The following is a 23147-nucleotide window of genomic DNA, read 5'->3' on the forward strand; positions in this document are numbered from 1 at the left end:
AGTTTGTACATACTAAACTGTATTAAATGCTTTGAATCGTAACTTAAGCACGCCTAATTTGAAGCGTGACCGCGTAAAGCGTTATTGATAGGCCTACTTACCTATTTTAACAGTGGAATTCAGACTTTAAAGTGGAGAACAGTATGTCATTTTAATTTCGTTGGCACGTGGTATCATAACACAGAGTTATAGAGGCCCGCCTCTATAAAAAATCTCTTTTAAAAATTCACAAGGAGCATAAAAGCGCAAGGTAGGCCTATTCATTCGGCAGTGTCTACGGAAAAGGTTGCATACGTTGAGTCGGATATTACACAGAAGAGGTTCGTATAGAGATGAGACGGTGAGAGAGAGAGAGAGGCAGAGCTGGAGTGATTGTGAGGGGCGGAGGAAAGAGAGCCTGTTCTCAGCGCTTATCACACTCAGAGCAGTGCAGAGAGACAGTCGGAGTAACAGCGCTCACTCACTCACTCAATCAGCCGCATTCTGTCCGAGCAAAGCCCGAGCCGCCCGAGCCTCAAGCATGGTCTCTATAATCTCAGACCTGGACCCTCTCAAGAGCTGGAACGTGTTAAGGTAAGACCCGAGCCGAACATGCATGCGGAGAGCGCAGAGTGTCCCCATCTCGCCCGCGCTGAGGACGCGCTCTTTCCCTCCGCTCGACTCCAACACGAATGTTGTGAGAATTGCGTACGGCTGCGTGTGCCATTTCGGCTCGAAAAAGTGTGTGTGGGACTTTTTTTTTTTCTTCCTTGAGTTCGCACATATACTGTCATGTGTCTGACGCATGGAGTGTCTTATTAACCCCTTGAGCGACCAAACCCTCCCCCGAACGCACCGGGAATGAGGAGTCTTATCGGACCGGGCGCGTCTCATCTCATCTGTGATGCGGGATGATGGTGCTGATGCTGAGAAGATGGGGTGCGCGTCGCTGCGAGATTTATATAGACTACTTTATTTATGCACTTTAAGTCCATCGACTTCACATTTTGGGCTGTTTCTTTTTCCCTTTTTCTTTTTTAAAGACCCCTTAGGATCTTGAAATGGCACATGGTGTTGCGCATCTCCGTCTATTACGCAAACAAATGCGCGGCTTTGAAGTTTTCTTCTTCGTTTTACCTTAGTTTAAACACTGTTGGATATTTATCAAGTGCGTGTCAAAACTGAGCTACCAAGACTGGGCATTATAAACAGCATAACCATTATATTTGGAGATTTATAGACATTTTGGAGCATCACAGCTGCTTTTAAAGTGCCTCAAATGTTAAATACGCAGCTCGCCAAAGGGGTTGAGACAGCCATTGTGTTTACTCAGTACTCTGAGTATTTTTTTTTTTTTTTTTTTTTGAGGAAGTATAGAAGGGCAACTGAAACCACAGAAAGCATGTCATGATGTCAAATCGTTCCGCATTAGTTCTCGGAAACACACTTTCAGAGGACAGCATTATGACCCTAAAATCATATATTTATATTATATTATATTATTATATTAGCTTTTGCAAAACTTATTTAGTATTTTTCTGATAATCTACATAATATAATAAATAAATAAATATTTTAGTCAGTTGTTGAATGTTGAGCTCCATCCCAGATGTTTTGGACAAATACATAAGAGGTTCAGTCAGAATTACTAATAGAACTTTAAAAGCGTTCAGGAGCATATTTGTAATGAGGGTATGAAGAGTGAACTATAAATACTCTGGATCTTCATATATAGTTCAGGATTCTGGGTTGTTGTAAATTGGGGCGCCGCTGTATTCCACACTGAATTATGAAAATAGATCAAGGGTATAAAGATGACACGCTGTGCTCTCTCAGAAGGAGTGTTATTTTTGGTCAATTATTTATTCCGATAAGCAGGTCACAGCTCAGATTGCACCAAAATGCATATACACGTCCACAAACGTATACATGCTAAAACGCACATTCTGTTGGATGTTTTTAAATGTGTCAATCCCATATTGATACATACTAGAACACACACACACACACACGTAAAGTCCTGTTTTAATAGCCTTACTGTGTAGGTGACAGACTACTGCTGCATTTAAGTAGACATTTCCCGATCGATGTAGCACTATTAGTCAGTATGTTCCTTTTCTTTCTCTCTGACTGACACTCACAAACACGGTTCCACCCCAGAGCCGTCCAGGGCATAATCTTCTGTTCAGAGCGGGAGAAAAGGGGCTGATGGGGGATGTGTGATGGATCGCTATTTGTCTTTTTCTTTTTTATTAGTGTGGAGGCTCTATATTAGCCAGAGGAGCAGCTGCCGGACCGTCTTAATAAAGACCAGCTTAAGTTTTCCTGTCTTTCTGTTGCGGCTCTTTGCGTTTCTCTCTTTCTTATGTGGCTCTAGGGTACTCAGTGGCATTCTTTACAGCCTAATGAAGCCACCAGACAACCCAGAAAACTGTTGTCTAATGAGCACACACTCATGTGTGTGTGTGTTTGTGTTGCATCCGATTAACTTTCTCATTATCTCTCCTTTAGTTCAAACCCCTCTCTTCTGTCATCCTTTATTTGAGTAAAATCTGGGAAAACAGACTGAGAAAGCAGATAAAATGGATCCAGAAATAACTTTGCTATCTATTAAGTTGATTTTTCCGGGCGCAACTTTGACGTGCTGCGCAAACAAAAACTCCAGCATCTGCGTTTTCCTCAAGTTTCTACCGAATCGACACCTCTGAACATCTCGCAGTCAGCTCGCAGTAATTTCTGCCTAGTTCAAATACATCATCTTGGATTGCGTCTGAATATGACGCATCGTAATGATATCGCATTTTTCTTATGATCTGTGCAGTGGAAATTTCCGACGTGCTTCATTTCTTTTTAGGGCTCAGCTCTCTGCGGGATCACTCTGTCATGATCCCACTTTTCCTTCAGAAGGGCTCGATGCATTTGTAAAGCGAATGTCGTTTGAACGATAGCCTTGCAGATTAATTTCAACTGCTTTTGCATTCAATGCATTTTTTTGCAATTACAAAAGAACTTAAAAATTCATTTATGTAATTTGCAATATGCAAATGTCAACAAACATATTAGGATATACCCATTCCCCAGGATCTATCTATCTATCTATCTATCTATCTATCTATCTATCTATCTATCTATCTATGCCATTCTCTACTTCTGTAAGAGAATATTCGCCTTGTGTTCACCTCTGCAACTTCTTTACCTTTCTCTAACTTTTGCGCGAATGTCTTGCGCGAAAATGAAGCCAAGAGATGCAACTCCGTTCTGTCACTGCAAGCAACAAGAACAAAAATACCATGGAACTCATGTCCGCCCACACAGACACACACACACAATGAGTCATAAGCACATGCATAATGTTCTAACACACACATACAGGCACACAACAGCCTCTCTGTCACGCTGACACACACACACTGCGCTCTGCGCGCTTCGGAAGGCAGGTTGAGTCGGTAATGAGAGGCAGCATGCTTATTAATACCACTTGATTACATTGAAAATTACTTTAAATAACAATGACAAGTTGTTGCCTTTATTGAATTAGCAGAGAGGCAGGCGGGGGAGATGATTTGATTAGAGGCATATTTAAACACGCGACTTGGTGTTCTTGCGCCTGATGGCAGGTAAACTTGGTTTCTCGTTGTCTTTTTACATCCTTCTGTCTTTCACTCGTTTTAGCAGAGTGAGAAATCAACTTGTTTTTAGGCCAGAGAGAGAGTAGCACTAGTAGAGAGGCAATGGAGTGGCAAGCATCCGTCTTTAGCAGTGGGTGACCTCTGACCTTTGCAGTGTTGGTTTTAATGAACGCTGTTAGCGGCAACGGCTCCGAGTGTGTGTTTAAGCCTCTGCCCAGGACGCATCCGTAATTATCTGGCTGAGTGGCTTTTCTGTGCGCGTGTGTGTGGGTGGGCGGCTCATGCCGTTAGCCTGTCCCTTATCCCCGGCATTAGTGGCTGGCTGCAGACAGTGGCGCACAGACGGGCGGCGCAGATGAACGGCATTCCATGCTGATCTCTGCACCTGTACCAGCTTCAGACGCACACGGCAGCGCACGTCACTCCTACCCAACAGGTCTGGGCACTGCGCAGCAACAAAAAAGATCTTTAACTGAGTAAACGCATCTAGAATTGATAACCTCCATTATGTATTTTTAGATAGATAGATAGATAGAGAGAGAGAGAGAGAGAGAGATAGATAGATAGATATATAGAGACAGATGGACAGACAGAGATAGACAGACAGACAGACAGACAGACAGATAGATAGATAGATAGATAGATAGATAGATAGATAGATAGATAGATAGATAGACAGACAGATAGATAGATAGATAGATAGATAGATAGATAGATAGAGAGAGACGGACGGACGGATAGATAGTTTAGTCATCAAATTCTATTTTTAGATAATTTAATAGATAAAATCAAGTTAAAAAATGTTCTTGTGAGTGTATATTTGTTTTCTGGTTCGTTAGTTGTGTACTCTGGTCTTGAGAAAGCTCAGGGTAATGAGGAAGAGGTGGAGGAAGCGATGTGGCAGTGCAGGCTGGAGGTGAAGACAACATTTGATGAGTGTGTGTGCTGGATCTACTGCTCTCCACTAGAGTTCTGTATTATTGGCTCGAGTCAGTGTGGCGATGCACTGCCCTCCGCCGTCTAGTCAGTGTACCCATTATACTGTCTGTGTATGTGCGTCTGTGTGTGTGACCAATATTGTTCCACAGTCTGACATTTTCGGAGCCTGCGTGAGCTACCCAGATGGGTCTGCACCCCTTGAAGTTAAACCCCCACCCCTCACACACACTCTACCTAGAGAACGTAATTACAATTATCAGCTCACCCATCACAATTACAGCTGAAGGAGAGAGAGAGACAGGGAAATGAATGCAGGCAGAACAATAGATGCTCGAAAGAATGAGACTGCGAGAGATAAAAGTGGAGAGAAGATGGATGGGGACAGAGAAATTGTACTACTTTTTTATATAGATTCTCTTTTGTACTACTTTTATATATATATATATAGATCCACTGTTGTACCTTCTGTGCTCCAAATAACAGTATCCGTGAAATACATAATGGCCATACATTTCATGTAAAAAGAAAAATCTAATAAATATCTCAATAGTTTATCACAGACAGCAATGAAATTCAATGAAAAGCAAATTGAAACTTTTAAGTCTTTTAAAAACTTAAAAAAAAAAAAACATTTCTACATTTGTAGAGTTTGACAAGAATCACAGGTCATTTTTAGGTCCAGTTCGCACTATTAGCTAATTATTAACTACAACTTTTGCCTGAATAAGCTCCTAATTACTGCTTATTAATAGTTAATAAGGTAGTTGTTAGGTTTAGGTATTGGGTAGGATTAGCGGTGTAGAATATTATCATGCTGAATATGTGCTTTATAAGTACTAATAAACATGCAATATGTTAGTAATATGCACGTTAATAATAGACAACTAGTTAATAGTGAGAATTGGTCCATATACTAAAGTGTTACCGAATGACAGGATAGAATTCCAAAATAAATAAATAAATAAATAAATAAAATAAAAAATAGGTCTCAATATGAACTAAGTTATGAAGATCTAAGTTATGATGTCCACTTTAATTGTATACCTTGATACTCTTTCTATATGTCTCACTGTCTTTTTTATGATAAGAAACTTTTCAGAAAAAAACATCTGAAATCTTTTTTAGATCTTAATCTCCTGAGCACTAAAAGATAAACCTGTGAGACACAGATTTTACTGGTGTATCTTAATATGGCACTTTCGTATTTCTAGCTATTCTGTGTGTGTGTGTGTGTGTGTGTGTGTTTGTTTATGCGAGACACAGAAACAGATTTCTCCCCCATTTGGCTGGTTGAGGCAATTGGGAAATGGTCACAGGATTTTAATGAGAATCTGAACGTGTGTGTGTGTGAGCAGTGCATTGTTTAAGCTGTAGGAGAGTGCAGGGCTCAGGACAGAGACTCTTTTCAGGCTGCACTGAATGTCCGTGATTAAAACTGGACTGAACGTCTGACTGTCTGAGAGAGAGACAGAGCCTATTGTCATCTCTCTCTCTCTCTCTCTCTCTCTCTCTCTCCCTCTCTCTCGTTCTGTGTGTGTAGGCAGTTTTCTATGATAAGGTTGAAATCCAGAGAGGCATATCAGTGCTGGTTTCCTCCTACGCTAGCTCTGAGAGAGGAGAATGTGCTGCAGCTATGTTTGAGGAGAGCACTTCAGGAACCATTCATAGAGCTTTCACACACACACACACACACACACACACACACACACACATACACAGAGAGAGAGCGAGAGAGAGGCATACACATATTTCTACCCATGTAACTAGCACACGGATGTTTCACCTTGCTGTCAAAAGTAGCACTCTCTCTCTTCTCACACACATACATACACGCACATGCATTTAAATACCACAGACTTAAGTTGTGTTTAAATTAAGCTATTTGTAATGAATACACACTAAAACTTAACTGCTAAACGAATTTAGTTGTGAAACACAATCTGTTTTATTTTATTTATGAATGAGGACATTCTAAATGCTAAATGCTAAAAGTCTAAATGCCATTCATATGGCTCATATTTGGAGTCCCGCGTTGACCTTAACGCTAAATTTGGTTCAGAAAATGTTAATTTCAAGTTTTGCAAAACAATCCAGTCAGATTCTGAGCACATTGACTACTATATGGCTACATTAACCCACAGACACTCTTTACTATGCTAATCACAAGTTTGAATGAAACTTTTAGTTTTAGCTTAGCATGTAGCATCTGGAAACATTGAATATTATATTATAAGTAAGCTGGGGGAAATATATTTTGACAATTTTGGCTGTGTATGAACACACCATGCTGTTTATATGTGAGTGTGTGTTGCTTTATAAAATTCCCGGTTAACAGTAGAGCAGGATTATTGTTGAACTGCCTGGATGTAGTCTCATGCATATTTACAGAGAAACACTCCTCGTGTTCACTGCACTCCTTTATTTAAAAGAGCGAAGTGTCTTTCCAGATGCTTTGCTTTGGGAGAGAGAGAGAGAGAGAGAGAGATGGCACATACACGCAAGACGGAAACAATCTCTCTCTTTGGCCACACGCTGATATCATTTGTTATGATTTTACGGCACAGTTTTAAAAGGTTTGTGGGATGAGGCACATTTGTGGAAAGAGGATGACCTCTATTTTACTGTGACACACAGAAGTCAACATGTTCAAAACAAATGAGTGGTAAACGAGATTGGAATTAATAGACAGGACAAATATAGTAAATACGTTTTTTTACTGTTTTCTTTACAGAACACTGTAGTACGGGACACAGATTTATACTTATGCTTAATGTATTTTTTGTGAAACAACAATAATAATGTCTCAAATCTTTTAAGACCTCATTTCAGAAGTTGATGTGCTGCCATTTGAACACTGATATTGCTTTGAGTTCACGTTTTACCGCAAGAGTTTTGTTCGTCTTCAGGCTGACACTCTAATAGCTGAGCTAAGCTAAACATGCTAGCATCTAGTATTTTTTTCCTCTCTTGTCTCTTTTCCTTCCCTTTTATCCTTCGTTGTTCTGCCTCGCTGGCTGTCTGCAAACTCCTCTATCCCTTAACCCCAGATGAGAACACACTTTTTGTGTGTGTGTGTGAGTGTGTACAATGTTACATTAGCTAGCACTCACACAGGAAGTTCTTGACTCCAGCTGTGTTGTGTATGTGTTTAATCTTAATTGTAGCTGTCTGTCTGTACTGTGTCTTATGTTTCACTCCACTGCTGAGAGAAAAACGGGCCTTGCGCTTGTTAAAGGGATCACACACACACACACACACACACACTGTCCCCTGGCATGGCCCAGTAACTTTCAGTCCCTCAAGATTAAAATCCAGCATGTGGTCCAATGCGAGAGGCCAGCTATGCGTGTCTGTGTGTTCTTCTACGTAAAGTTGGTTTACTGCAAGTGCGAGTGGATTATGGCTGTAATGATCATGACATTTTGGCTGTTGAATGATTGTAATGCAAATAATTGTGATTAATGGTTTGTTTTTTCATAGAAATTCAGTGGCATACACCTGAAAAGCAATTTATTCATATGAATAACTACAATAAATGTATGACTTTGCAGAAAAAAATAATTATATAAATGATAACTTTAGTTTTTTAATTAATTTCGATTTTATTGCTGTATTTTTTAGTATTAAAATATTATTTAATTGTTTAATTATACACACATTACACACCCTATAGAAAGCTTGTACTTGCATTATAAAAAAATTTCATGAATATTTCATGGTATATTTATTTTCACTAAAATCCTTTTATTTGGGTGGCAATATGTGCTTGCGGTTATCCCGAATAAGCATGGTCAGTTGATTATGCAACTAGGCTAGAGTAGATTGAGTGTGATCAGTAATGGAACTATTTTTACTTGTCTTTCTGGTTAAAACTGAGACTTTGGTGAAAGTCGGAAGTGTGTGTGTGTGTGTGTGTGTGTGTGTGAGAAAGAGAGAGAGAGAGTGAGAAGGCAAATGTGTTTTGGCAGCTGTACTGAGCTCAGGTTGTATGACGGTTAAGTGGAGTCTTAGGTCTGATTAAAGTCAGGCGACTGAGGCTGTGTGTGTGTGTGTGTGTGTGTGTGTGTTTGTGGTGGCATACACTTAAACTTTCCTTTTTTTCTGTTTCCACAGGAAGACAAGTATGTCTGTTTCCTGTCATCTCTAAGCACTAATGAGCACGCTGCGTGCACACGCTCACACACACGCGCAGCTGGAATCTAGGCAACACCCTGCCATATTTTTACTCTTTTAATTTCTGCTTCTCCGCTCTTCTGTGTTTTTCTCTCTTTGATATAATCCCCGTGTGTGTTTCCGTGGTTACGCTGGCTTAATGTCGTACTGATGTGACTGTATCAGCTACGCATGGCCAACCTCATCAACAAACTTTAGCAAAATATGTTTCTCTTCTTCCTGTCTTCGCCCCACTCTTTCCGCCTTTAATCTGCTCCCCCATAATTTTGCAGCAGCCTGGGGAGCTCTCGCTGTCTTCATCCCCAGGGGTCATCATCATCATCATTAGCATCAGCATCATCATAATAATTGTTATTGCTGAGCACTTGTAATGATTGAAATGCATTTGTATGTGTGAGAGATACCCATGTGTAAAATGGCCTTGGCAGTAGCCTCAGACGGCACGTCCAAGGACCGTTTGCTAGCTGTCTGATGCATATAACTCACAAAAATATCAAGCTTCAATTTGATTAGATGACTTTACGCAATTCCTGGGAGTCAGCGTCAAGCTGGGGGGAAGAGTACAAATTCCTTGGGTAGAACTGGTTGCTGGATTTTCAGCGTTATTCGTTTTTCTTTTTCGTTTTCATTTTCTTTTCTTTTTTTAAAGGAATTATCCATGAGCACAGCTATTTTTCTATTTCTAATACTTTATTAAGTACAATGATACAATGCATTTATTGTGTACATACGTGTGTTTTTACATTGTACTTATATTTTAAAATAATACCTGCATGCAATTACATCTGTAATTAATTTCTGTATTTACATTTATAATTACACTGTTGACCCATCCCTTACACCAGGGATGGGCAACTTCAGTCCTGGAGGGCCAGTGTCCTGCAGAATTTAGCTCCAACCCTAATCAAACACATCTGCCTGTAACTTTCTAGTGATCTTGAAGACATTGATTAGTTTCTTCCGGTGTGTTTGATTAGGGTTGGAGCTAAACTCTGCAGGGCACTGGCACTCCAGAACCGAAGTTGCCCATCCCTGCCTTACACCCTAACCCACCCATACCACCAAACCTGTCCCTAACCTTACCAGTATCCCACCTCAATCGCAGGAAAAGTGTTTTACAATACAATATGAACGCAATAAGTACATTGTACTTATTTTTTTATGTAAGTACTTAGTAGTTAAGGCCACTTAATATAAAGTGGGACCCATTCTTCTGACACATTTACATAAAACAACAATTATCCCATCTGAATGTGCAGAATTTCGGTCAATTGTCCATTTGCCCCTATGTTGCATGCACAGATTTCATCATGTGCTGTTGCAATTGAATGCGTCATCTGTGCATTGCCTGGAATCGCCTGCGCTGATTAGTGGGTCTACAAGGTGGCAACACACAGAATCGGAATTTTGCTTTCAAGAGCTATTCCAGAATTTTTCTCAACTCTGGCCCTCGAGGTCCACATACCTGCAGAGGTTAGCTCGAATCCTGTCAAACTGACCAAGCTGAATTTTCTAGTAATACTGAATATACCCTTATGTGCACTATTTAAGGGGACAGCTATCTGTAGTGGTGTCTAAATACTACAGTGGACATTATCATGTGGACGCATTCAATCCCAAGAGTGTACAACCGAAAAACACTCAGCAGCTAACTGCTAAAACAAAGGTTTTCAACTCTGCTACTGGATACCCGCAGTCCTGAAAATTTATTTCTAACCTGCTTTAACAAACCTGTCTGTGATTTTCAAACAACCCTGAAGACTTTGATTAGCTGGTTCGAGAGTGTTTGATTAGAGTTGGAGGTAAACTCTGCAGGACAGCGGCTTTCCAGGAACAGGGTTCAAGACCGCTATGCAAGAGAATACCCATGCACTGTTAGGACTGTGCCAAATGAATTCCAGAAGATGTCCACAGCCTAATAAATGAGGGTATGGGGTGATTTCAGATGCAGCCCGTGATTACCTTGTTGTTTTTGAGCAAGGTTGGAGACTCTAAACTCTGCAGAGCAGTGAACCTTGAGGGCCAGAGTTGAGAAACCCTGAACAAATCAAAGAAAAAGATGGAAAATGCCAATAAAAACAACATAAGATGTAGGAAGAAACAACAAAAATGGATATACAGTATGAGGTGGTCAGAAGATATTCACATTTGTGCAACTTGAGTATGAAAGAGTTTAAAGATGACAACTCTGTACTGAGTACTGCAGGTAAGGTGAAAAATCAATCAAGCATGTCAAACGTGTCCCTATAAGTTCATGGTCTGTGAAGTACACTCAGAAAGACATTACGGCAAGTGGATATACAAAGCAGGCTTAAATGGTCCTTCTTGTCCAGAATGAGTGGCAATGTGGACCAGACTTTATACCGATAGTCAAAAGTCTGGCTCTGCAAGACTCCCTAGGTGGAAACAGAACTGTTTACCTTGTCATTTCCAATTTTCGCCAGTCAATCGTTTATACCTTGCTACCGCCACTAGCGAACGATCATAAACCCTCAGCAGCATATGTACAAGCCTTTGCCAACATTCTGCCAGCAGTCTTGCCAAAACTCAGATAACACCACTGATTCGATCTTCTCCACGGTTGCCAACGGTTCCCTCTCCTTGCTTCCAAGATCTGGTTAAGTGTGAACACATCTGCGTTCACATACCCTTGTACCTCCTATAACAGCGCAGTTGCGCACAGCAAGCGCCCATCTTTCCTGTTAATGCCTTCCCAAACATCCCCATAAAAATTACGAGCAGAAACACATTACTGGCAGCGCGCCCCATGTCTGCGTTTATTAGCCTATCAGGCTGGGTTTATATCTGATCACGCCTTTGTTCTAATGAGATCTCTTTATAGCCAATCAGAAGCGCATCTCTTATGTGGCAATGGCCTGATCAAATTTATGGTCAATAACCAGGCTTTTAACGATGATGAGATGTGGAGTGTGGGAGAAAACGGTTTTATTCCTTTGATATTTGCTCTCAGATACGCGGAAATCAGTGTGTGTAGCGGCCAGGTGCTCGGTCGGATGGCTCGCCCTCGCTGAATGTGTTTCCGGTCCTCTCCGAGGGCTACACTCTGACCTGCGTGCCCAGAGCGAGGGCTCTTATCTGAGGCAGAGCGACTGAGACGGCCCCAGGAGGCTGGACATTACCAGGCCTTCTCGGATCCTAATTATGGGGGGAAGGTGTGGAATGAAAGTGGAGGGCCGCCGAGACAGCCAAAACCAGACCCCTTGAGTCCCATTACAATTACTGCTACGAGGCACACACACACACAACAACAAGCATACACAACCCTTTCGCCCTGACGTGCTCATGCACACACCAAATCACAGCACGTTTCTACACACTCATTCTCTCTTGTAATTGCAATAGCATTGACTCCCGCTCCCCCGTGGCCTAAGCGGTGCACTTCCATCTTTTCTGATAGTCAACGATGCACACAACTCTCAAATTCTCTTTTTCACATGAAAGTTTGAGAAGACTGAATTTGTTCGGTGTGCTTTGCCACACACACATAATCTCTTGTGTTCCGGAAGGGGTTCAGTAAGAGGGAAAACAGATGGAGAACTAACCTTGGATGACATCATAGCATTTGCCAAGCAACATGTCCAAACCTGCATAACCACAATGACCTACACACACAGAGACATACACATACATCTAAAGACCAGGTGACAATACTTTATTTGCCATTGCTCGTAATGACCTGATCTCCAGCGAGACACGCTGACCTAAAGAAAAGGCGTGTGAGAATGAAAGACAGTGGGGGAGAGGATGAAAGGAGTGGAGAAACAGAAAGATAGATGCTCTTTGATGAAGGTTTGTGTAATCACTATCATGCATGTCCTGTGTCGTGTTACTTTCAGGGACAAGAACTCAAGGGCTCTACAGTTTGTGTGTGAGAGTGTGTGCGTTTCATGGCCATGAAAATCCATTTCTGTTTACAATATCAGTCGCATACTCAACACACACTCAACAAAAATGGATGTGTGTGTCTGAACATGGACAATTATACAAAGGACTGCTATCAGAATAAAGGTAACCCATATTTCCCATTGAAACGGAAAGATGGGGTGGGGCATATTGATGGGTTCCTTTTGTAATAGCAAATTGCATTTATTTTCAAAGTTTGTATTATTAATCAAAGCAATGAAGACACATTAAAAGTGGATAAATTCCAGCCAATTCTTTCTCAAACAATTGTTGCTTGGGAAAAGAAATAAAGTATAAGCATTAGCACAATTAGAAGTGTTTGGCAGTAAATAACCAAAGAAGTAGTGCTGTACTAACTATTTTCCAGGTGCATGGCAGCTCCGCTATCTTAGATTGTACTTTTTTCACAAGGGTAATTTGAATTTGGTTCAAATTATGAGTAGCTTGCAGTTTGATGCTATTGTTTCAAAGTAGCTTCCCCAACACTTCCAGAAAACACTCTGAGGAACTGTGAATTGCAACTTGTTATTGCTAGTCGAAGCCAGGTGGTATTTATACTTTAGGGAAATGGGATGTTCCCATTCTAGAGAGCATTTTATTAGTCAAAAGTACACCGCAAAACATGAGTCATCAGTATTTTGATCATAGTAAAACTTCATTGCTAGCATATTAGCCTCAAAGCTAACAGACTAGACAAAAGCCAGAAAACTGTTGATTTTATAGGATCTTTAAAGATGGTTTGGACATGAATAATTAAAGGATTATGTTAAGAGTGAGATGTTAAGATTCCAGCTTATAAACAACTGGATTTCCCACACACCCCAGCATAGCACTGTATTAGATTCCTATACCCTGTGCTTCCTAAAGTGTGTAAAAGAGCGTGCATCCTCACACGTGCATGTGTGCATGTCCGCTAAGCCTTAGGGTACTGGCACACCGTTCTCTTCGCTGCCACACTACTTTCATCTCTCTTTTTGAAAGAAGACAGAGAGGCCAAGCATCCGTTTGGCGTTTAGGATGTGTATGTGTGTTCTCGCTTTAAATACATTCTCATGTTAGGCCCAAAAGCACCCTCATTAATTCCTTTGATGCCGTCTGATTGGCCAGGCATTACTAAGTCGCATTAAGAAATGTATTTCCTCGCTTTTACTTAATGATGCTTTTCCAGCCACTGCAATTAACCAGGGCTGTGTGTGTGTGTGTGTGTCTTTATATATCGGTTCGTGTGGGCCTGTTTGTGTGTTTAGGTGCTCTTAAGTGCAACGGAAAACTAGTTAGACTACAAAGTGTCTAACCGTTGACAGAAAATTGCCCTCTGATAAGTGCAGACCCTTTTAATAGGTCTGAAACTAATGGAATATGTTTCTGCAACATCGGTGGAATATTTTCGGCATGATAAACTCATTTGCCAGTTCTGCCGTAAGTCATTTAGTTATTTGATGGACATTTAATGATATGGTTCGATTTAATTTCACTCTTTATCTACATGTCTGCCAGTATTTACTCCACAAATACCAAAATGAAAGCTGTACTCCCCAAGTTTATGATATAAGTTGGTTGGAAATGGTAAATTAATTTTGGCTATGGACAAGGACATTTTTTTCCACACTAGTGTGTTTTTCAACCCGAGCTCATGCCAATGTGTACATATTTTACAAGGTGGCCAATTCGTACGAGTGAAGTCAGCTCATAAAATGTATTATTTGTGAAAAAATCTTACATATTTTATGAGGTGGCACATTCATAGGAATTTGTACGAAGGACCACCCCTAACCCTGCACTTAAACGTACCCCTCACAGAAATCGTTCAAAATCGTACGAATTCGTACGAATTAGCCACCATGTAAAATACGTACAAATTGGTCATGAGATAGCGTTGGTATTTTTGTGTGTGTGTGTGTGTTTCAGGTAACGCAACGGCACATAAAGACAAAACAAGCTGTGGTTGGTCATTTAACATGTCAGTCAGATAGCTGTTTCCTGTCTAAGTGGACATATGTAGGCCAGAAGAAGCTGCAAAGTAGACCAGCCTTTATGCCTATAGTCAAAAGGATACGAGATTGTGTTCTCATTCTTATGAATAGCTCATTACACAGCTGCCGTAGAATGTCCCACATAAACAAATGCATACACTGAACTACCATTAGACATTCTTTGTCTATAGTGAGATGCATTCCTGCATGCTCATGTGGACATTTTATTCATGCGTACACGTTCTCCAACACGCTGGACACACAGACCCTTGTGTTAACACATGCTGACACAAATCATGTTCTGTCCATGTGAATATGTGTCTGTGTGTAAGTTACACAGGGACGCTGTAACATTTGGTTTCAGTCTGGTCTCATGTGACCTTTAAAACCGCAGATGCCACAATCCATCCTATCGCTTTACTTTATGGATGTGTTCAGTGTCTAACGCTTCTGCAGAGACCTGCAACTACATAATCTTAATATTAATCAGTGTTGGTTCTTAATTTTTTTAAAGTTTTAATTGTAAAATGTAATTACATTTAAATTAAATTTATTTAATTTATTAATTTATATTACCATTGTACATCCCATAATGCCGTGTCCAAAAAATCATGATAATTCCGTTGTAGTTAAAGGAAAAGTACTGCTAAGTCTAAGTAAAATTTTGTACAAATGAGTTTTGCGCAAAGACACATTAACACACTCTGATCATATATCCAAGCATAGTATGGACAAACTCACAGAAGAACTCACAGCTGGAAGCATTTTTACAAGTATGTCCCCTATGTGCCTTATAAAAGCATCACAACTTTATAAGGAAAATGTGTGTGTGTGTGTGTGTTATTATTGGTAGGGAAAACTGTGTGCTTTTAAGAGAAGGGCTTATTTTTCTGCAATACAATACTGTTGCTGCAATATATAAATAATATAGTTTTTGTCAGAACACTTGGCGGCTGATATAACATAGTATTTATCGCCGTGTAGGGGGATTGTGGGTGTGGGTGTGGGTGAAAGCGGGTTTAAACAAGTCATGGGGAAATTTATGAGTGTGTCATGAGTTTAGGGCTTTCAAACTCTATCAGAGAGGAAAGCAGATAGCCACAACGCAGCTGGAGTTTAACACCACGGTAAATTTTCTCTGACAGAATTCATCCCTCCAATCTTCCTACAGAGACAGAGGCGGCGGTCACCTGATCTTGACAGAGGCATGTGACCACTAAAGCAGTACTGTAGATGTGTTCAAGATGTGTGTATGTGTGTGTGTCAGGGGATGTTTGTGTCTCCATGTCTGTAACATGAGAGGGGGGACCTCTTTTTCCCAGATTTCCTCATTTTGTTGTCATAGTAATAACAAAAACACTGGGCCACTCATGCCCTGAACTAAGTGTCGTCACTCCGGTCGACTTAATAACGCCATTACTAAGATCATTACAGCATTACAGCCTTTGTTGTGTGCATATGAGAGTCTGAAACAAAATTTTCACTTAACATGGTAGACTGAACACATGTAACTCACTCAACAAGACAGTTTGTATTCGTTAAGTTACTAAGTATAATACTTTGGTGTTAACATCACTGTAGTTCTCAAATAAATGCGGTATTGGAGATATACTGTTAAATGTGTATGTTAATGTAAGAAACACTACAATAAGAAACAAAAACATAGCCATTCCTTAAAAAAATTAGCTGTGTTTCATATATTGTTTTATGTGAATTAAAAGATACTGTATAACATGCATATTTCTTACCAGAGTAAGCAAAATACACATGCCTACATCTGCACACTCAAACACACATATGGGTAGCACTTTACAATAAGGTGTCATTTGTTAATGCATTAACTAGCATGAACAAACAATGCATTTATTACACTATTTATTCATCTTTGTTAATGTTAGTTAATGAAAATACAGTTGTTCATTGTTTGTTCATGTTAGTTCACAGTGCATTAACTAATGTTAACAAACACAACTTGTGATTTTAATAATGCATTCGTAAATGCTGAAATTAACATTGACTAAGATTAATAAATGCTGTAAAAGTATTGTTCATTCTTAGTTCATGTTTACTAATGTTGTTAACTAATGTTAACTAATGAACCTTATTGTAAAGTGTTCCTCTCAACTGAGAACGAAGCTCTGGGAGAATAATCAGATCTTTATTCTCCTGGCCCTCAACACTGCCATTTCCATAACAACTCACTGTTAGGGGTAACACCATCGTTTCCGGTCACCATCCCAAGAGCTTAGTCTGCTAACTTGATTTAGAAATGATTCAGTCAACTTCATACACGGGCAGAAAGCAGTTGTTACATTCTGTTGACAACACTGAATTTGTTTCTGAATTCTTGGTAGATCAGTTGAGTATTTTGAGATTTATTATAATTAGAATGAAAACTGCTGTGTTTTGGACGTGGTCTGTCTTTTCGCTGATTCATGAGAATACATTTCCCAACTGGAAAATCCAGCTTAAGCCAGCTGAAAGTCAATGTGAATCACAGTTTGCAAGCTATTTTATCATATGGTATATTTTCATGTGACTCATAATAGTCAATAAGGTATTGAATTTGATTGGATCATTAAAAAAAAGTAAGCCGAACTTGAATATGAGTTTTATTGAATTTATCAATGTTTAAACAGGTACCTGCTTATTGGTTAACATTATCCAATAGGCCACGTCATACAAGTGTCATCAGCAGAAAATATGTTTTAGAGGAAGAACAACTTAATACATTTTGATTAAACCAATGAACTGCTCACGATAAGCACATGTATGCAGTAAAAATATGCTAAATTTTAATATTGGTAGATGGTTTTATATGGTTTATAGTAGGTCCAAGCTGGTTTAGGTGGATCACCAACTAGTGGAGACTTGGATAAATACAGCAATACACCATGCATCTACCATATTCTAAAACTAGCTTAACCACCTTAAAATGTCATAATCTGGCATTTCCAGCAGCAATTTTCAATTATCTCAGTGCAGAAGGGAAAAGCAAAAACAACAAGACAGGAAGAGGAGCAGGGCATTAGGTCAGGTGGACAAAAGAAAGCCAAAACGAACCCAAAGAAAACATGTGCAAAGCCACACAACAAAAACCAATAATATAATGAAACCTGATGAATATTTAACACTCTTTCTTCATCCTTTGGTCTTCAAACTCGCCCTGACAAGAGAAAAGAGCAATCAACGCTTTACACTAACATGATTTGGTCCTTTTGGGCCCCCAAGGGCCAGCGAAGGAATCCCTGGGTGAAGGCATTAAAGTCATTACAGGGCATTGTGTTTCTGTCTCCTTCATTAACTTCTCCCAGAGCCATGCAGATCGGCCTGAACGCAAGCACCCCGACCCCATCTGTCTGAAATGTGATCTGGCTTATGAAATCTGCAGCCTACGGCAGCTGTGCAATCACATTACATCCGCGAGATTAAAAATATATTGAATTTTTTTCCACTCCCTCCTCACGCTCTTGCCCTGATTTTGTTCAGCCCAACGACGTGTTTCCAGTTTTCGTGCTGCCTAGCTTTCGTTAACTTTCTCTCTGATGTTCTGCATTCTTCTGGATATCCTCTTCTGTTTCCCCTACCGGCTAACTGCCTCAAAGGAATCATTCGGAAAATTCTGTCATGTACTTGCCCTCATGTATGGTTCCAAGGTTCCCAGATGCTTTGCAGAAAGTCCAAGGTGCTTGTTTCCATTCAACAAAAGTGGACTGCAAACAGTGGCTGTCAAGCTCCATTCAGCACTATAAAAGTGGCCCATATGACTCTTGACTCTTATCATTTAAAGCTCAAAAACCCTGAAGAACAAACAAAAAATTTTGTTATGCACACATTTACACACAGAAGCCTAGTGCATTCCTGAAATGTGACGTATTTTTTATAGTCTTAGTCCAACATATCTACAACCAAAGTGGTTTTAGGGTTAGCAAACCATGTAGATAGGGCAAGCATGTACAATCCTGCTCCTGGAGGGCCAATAGCTGTGTTTCCATTGCCCTTTATATTGGGCAAATTGAAATTATTGTGAATTGAAAATACACCTAATGGAAACTTGTCAATTTCGCAAAAATATTTCTACGCTAGCATGAGGTGTTTTCTCATGCAATTCGAAAAAGGAATATTTTGCAAAACTGCAAAGGATTTTTTTTTTTTTTTTTTTGCATGTATAGGTCACATGGAGTACGTAAAAAGTCATATGATCATTCTTCAATGTACCATAACCTCCAAGAAGCACTTCATACTTGGCTGCTCTGAGGTATAAGTGGCTTTCCTTGCCTTTAATGCTTAGACAATTTACACTGCATATGTCTGTGGTGCATTACAGCTCTTCACACGGGCGCTCTATAGTCAATGCTTGTGTTTATACCAGCTGTGCCACGGCGCATTTCAAAAGCGTCCCAGAAGCGACTCTCCATGCTACTTCTGTAAAGATACATGCCTACGCCTCCTTCGACATATAACCCCACCAAAATCTGTTGCCATGACTTGAACAATAATTACGTTTAAGTCGCATAACATCAGTTAATGGAAATGCCGTCATTTTGCAATAATTTTATTGACATTTATAAAATATCGCAAATTTTTGGTGCAAATCTGTAATGGAAATGCAACTACTGTCCCACAGAGTTCAGCTTTAACCCTAATTAACTACACCTGAACCTAGTCAACTTTTTTTTGGATTACTGGAAATATCCATTCAGGTGTTTTGGAGCATGTATGGTAATAATTGGCCCTTCAGGAGCAGGATTGACCACACCTCTTGTAGGGTTAGGCTTGGGGTTGGAGATGGGGCTTAAACTGTATTGTGATCAACCTATTATTTTCCCCTCTCTTTTTTTTAGGGGTAGTTGATAGTTAGGGATTGGAATAGGGTTAAAACTGTTTCTCCAAAAGTTGTTGATCCAGGAACTTGGGATGCAATACTTGGGAAAGCAGGTTGCGTATGTCCGGTGGATAAAGCCCTAGCTAACCTTTGAGATGTATGGGAATGCTAATGAATATCTTTTTCGAGGAATTGTTTGAACAACGACAGAAGAAGTGCATGTTACAAACCTGTTTAAGACAGTCATTATTTTTGCAGTTCTGTTCTGTGCTACTGGTGGAATACAAATCCTGTAGCGGTAAATCCTGATATTTCAAAGAGTTCTCACTGAGTAGAAGGGTAAATCTATGTGTCATCTCCAATCTCCACCTGTTATTCAGATGATGATGTTTACCATGTGTATGTTATGTGTCAGTGTGAGGTACCAACAGTGTAGCAGGCACACATTCACACGTGTCGTCACTTGCATTTTGGATCTTGGGGGAACAGGGTGATGGCAATTGCGTGTAGCAATGCTGATAGGATATGACGTCTGTGTGTGTGTGTTTGAGATGAAGCTCGATATGGATGGCCAATTACTGTCCAGTGCAGGAGAGGACAGCCATCACCTCTTTCTCTCCTGATGCTGTCACCACAACGACCAGACAGAAATCTGCTCCCACTGGGAGTTATTACTACAGCACTCTACAACACACACACACACACAAATCCACAACAGTACACACACAGAGACACACAAACACCTCCTTAAGACCTCCCAGCTGCTTAGCAAAACCATAGCAATGAGTCTTGCTCACATTGTTCGGTCAATTTGCTGGAGTATGTTGACATTTTTCCAAGCTATTAAAAACTCTTCAGTTTGAACGTTACGTTCTGGCATTATAGGTCCACTTTAAGACAAACTTAATAGGTACGTAGTGAAAACTGAACTTTCAGAGCTTATAGATTTGCTCTTCTAATGGCTTAAATGAAATGTCACTTGCTTTATTTTGCAATGTGGTTTGTTTTAACCCTAAGCCACTTGACCAAAGTCTATGGTCCAATACACATCCCACTCAAATAGAAAACGAGCAGTTCAAAAACCGAGTACATGAATAAACTGTACATTCTAATTTATTTATATTTCATGATCATTTTGCTTAATTAAAAAGTGTGCAGAAAGGCATGACAGCAGCACCTGTTCCTGTCATTTACTAAGATTGGGTGCTTGCTAGGTAGTACAGCAATCTCTGCTCTGTATTACATGAGGCTTATTATTTAAAACAATGTTTTAGGGGTATAGGAGCAAAAACATATATAATAATTGTGACAATCCTTTTTTCATTGTGTGAAAAAAAAGTGTATTTTATGAAGATACTGGAATAGAATGATAAAGGAGAATGTTACGCACTGCACAAAATGACAATATGAATACATAGTAATTTAATGAATAGTTTATACATATATTTATTTATAGTAAATAACCATATAAAATACAGTAGATACATTCCAATGTTGAAAATTCTCACATTAATATAGAATGTGTAATCACATGCAAGTTTATCAAAATTTTAACGTGACTGTGAATGCAATTTTTGGTCCCAAATTCATAATTTGGTACAATGCACTTATTGTGTACATATGTGTTTTTACATTGTAATATATATTAAAACTTACCTGCATATAATTACATATGCAATTAATTTCTGTAATTACAATTATCCTCAATAGCAGCAGTAATGTACATATTTTTTTTATGTAAGTACATAGTAGTTAAGGCCACTTAATATAATATATTGGTTTACAAATTGTATAGAAATTAAGTACTGTTACATTTCAGTTTCATTGTTAAGTTAGAAAAAAAAAGAAAAAAGATAATTAAATAGATCTTGACATTTTACATCTAAATTGAAATATTAGTTGTTAGATGTAGCTGTAGTCTGTGTTATATTTAAGTAAACAATTAAGTAAGCCAATTTTCAGGTTTAATTCTATATTAGTTAAATTTGCCTAGTCTAGATTTACCACTATAGGAAGTATGATCGTTTATATTTACAGATACAGCACCTGTACTGAAGTTCCTCTTTGCCTGTGGGGTGAACCGTGATGTTTGGATCAGTTTTCTCATGAATACTTTACAATACAGATCAGCGCTGATGTAGAAAATCTGACCCCAGATCAGCGTGAGTGTTAAAGAAGTGTCAGCAGTGGTAAAGGGAAGTGAGTGTTGGCTGTAGACCCGAGATAAGCTGTGATAAGACGCGGCTACACACATTGTCAGTGATGTCTAGAGCTGTTGTGCCAAAATCCATTGAACCGTGATGTAAACTTTCCCAAGGGTGAGCATTCCTGTATGTGTGTGTGCGTGTGTGAGCGTGCTTATCTAAAGGCATCTCCATCTGAAGAGGGCAGATATCTTCCGTTCTACCTGCCATAGTTTTGTTCAGACCATGTGCATGTGTAATAAAGTGTATTTGTGTGTAAGGAGAGGTGTTTGTTTCATTTACATTATGCGCTAGTTCGCTAGATACACATGCACAGAAAACAGAAAGAAAAACACTGACACCAAGGTCATATGGTCAAATCTCAGGGAACAGATATTCAAATGAATTTTGAATGCACTGTAAGTCACTTTGGTCTTCAAAATGTATATAAATATTTCAAATGTGACCTGGTGGGTAGTGCATGTGTGCCAACATGGTTTATGTGTTGGCAACCCTAATTTGTGTTTCCAAGGTTATGGGTTCAAATCCCATTCCCACATATACTGATGAAAAGCATATGTTGATTGCACTTTAAGTCAGTTCAGTCTTCCAAATGTACATAAATATGCATGTAAATATGTCCTGGTGGGTAGTGTGTGTGTGTGTGTGTGTGTGTGTGTGTGTGCGTGAAAATTGGTTTCTGTGTGGGCCATCCTACTTTGAAATTTGTCTGCAAAGGTCAATCTCACAATGTCTGGGACATATGTGTGTGTGTGTGTGTGTGTGTGTGTACAGTATTTATGTGTGTATATATATATATATATATATACACACACACACACACACACACATATATATATATATATATATATATATATATGTATATATATATATATATATATATATATATATATATACAGGGTTTAAATTGGGCGGGGCCATCCGGGCTAAGCCCGGCACATAGACTCCAGGGCTCAACATTAATGATTCATTAATGCCAGACAAGTAACATGATTAAAACATCACTAACCAAAAATAAATAAAAATGTAAACACCAAAACACAAGTATTCTGATTTTATTACATTTAGAGTAAGTGGCGAATCGTGGATAGCTACTGTATATAATGCATCTATTGATGGTCTAAGGTTGAGCTGCTGAGGCGAGGTTCACGCAGCCTTTCCAGGAGAACTGAAAACATGCAACGCTAAGAAACTCAGCATACTGAGGTAAAAATTCAAAATGGAAAGTTTTTATATTTAAAATACAGTTAGTAAGGCAACATCACTCAACGGTTTCACCATTACGACCGTTTAATAGTTCTATAAACAGTTCAATGAGCAAATACAATAATATTAGGTCACTTACATTTTTGGCGGAACCACAGCGCATCTCAAAGCAACCATCCGATTCATTGCTGAATGAGTCAGTGTTTTGAACGAATCGGTTGAGTCAAAGTTTCATTAGCTCATGCATAAACATCTGATGAATCTGCCGTTTGAACGAATTGTTTGAATGAACGAC

The 23147-nt window shown here is 39.4% G+C and overlaps 1 protein-coding gene across 1 annotated transcript in view; it reads left to right on the plus strand.

Moving 5' to 3' along the window:
* Nucleotides 1-310: 310 nt before the first annotated feature.
* Nucleotides 311-23147, plus strand: part of celf2 (cugbp, Elav-like family member 2) — a 153126-nt gene continuing 130289 nt past the window's right edge. The window contains exon 1 of the mRNA XM_058773658.1: nt 311-573. Coding sequence (XP_058629641.1) covers nt 521-573 — 53 coding nt within the window. The 5' untranslated portion in view covers nt 311-520. The remainder of the gene's footprint in view (nt 574-23147) is intronic.

Source organism: Onychostoma macrolepis, chromosome 04 (assembly GCF_012432095.1).
Source record: "Onychostoma macrolepis isolate SWU-2019 chromosome 04, ASM1243209v1, whole genome shotgun sequence".
Classification (NCBI taxonomy): domain Eukaryota; kingdom Metazoa; phylum Chordata; class Actinopteri; order Cypriniformes; family Cyprinidae; genus Onychostoma; species Onychostoma macrolepis.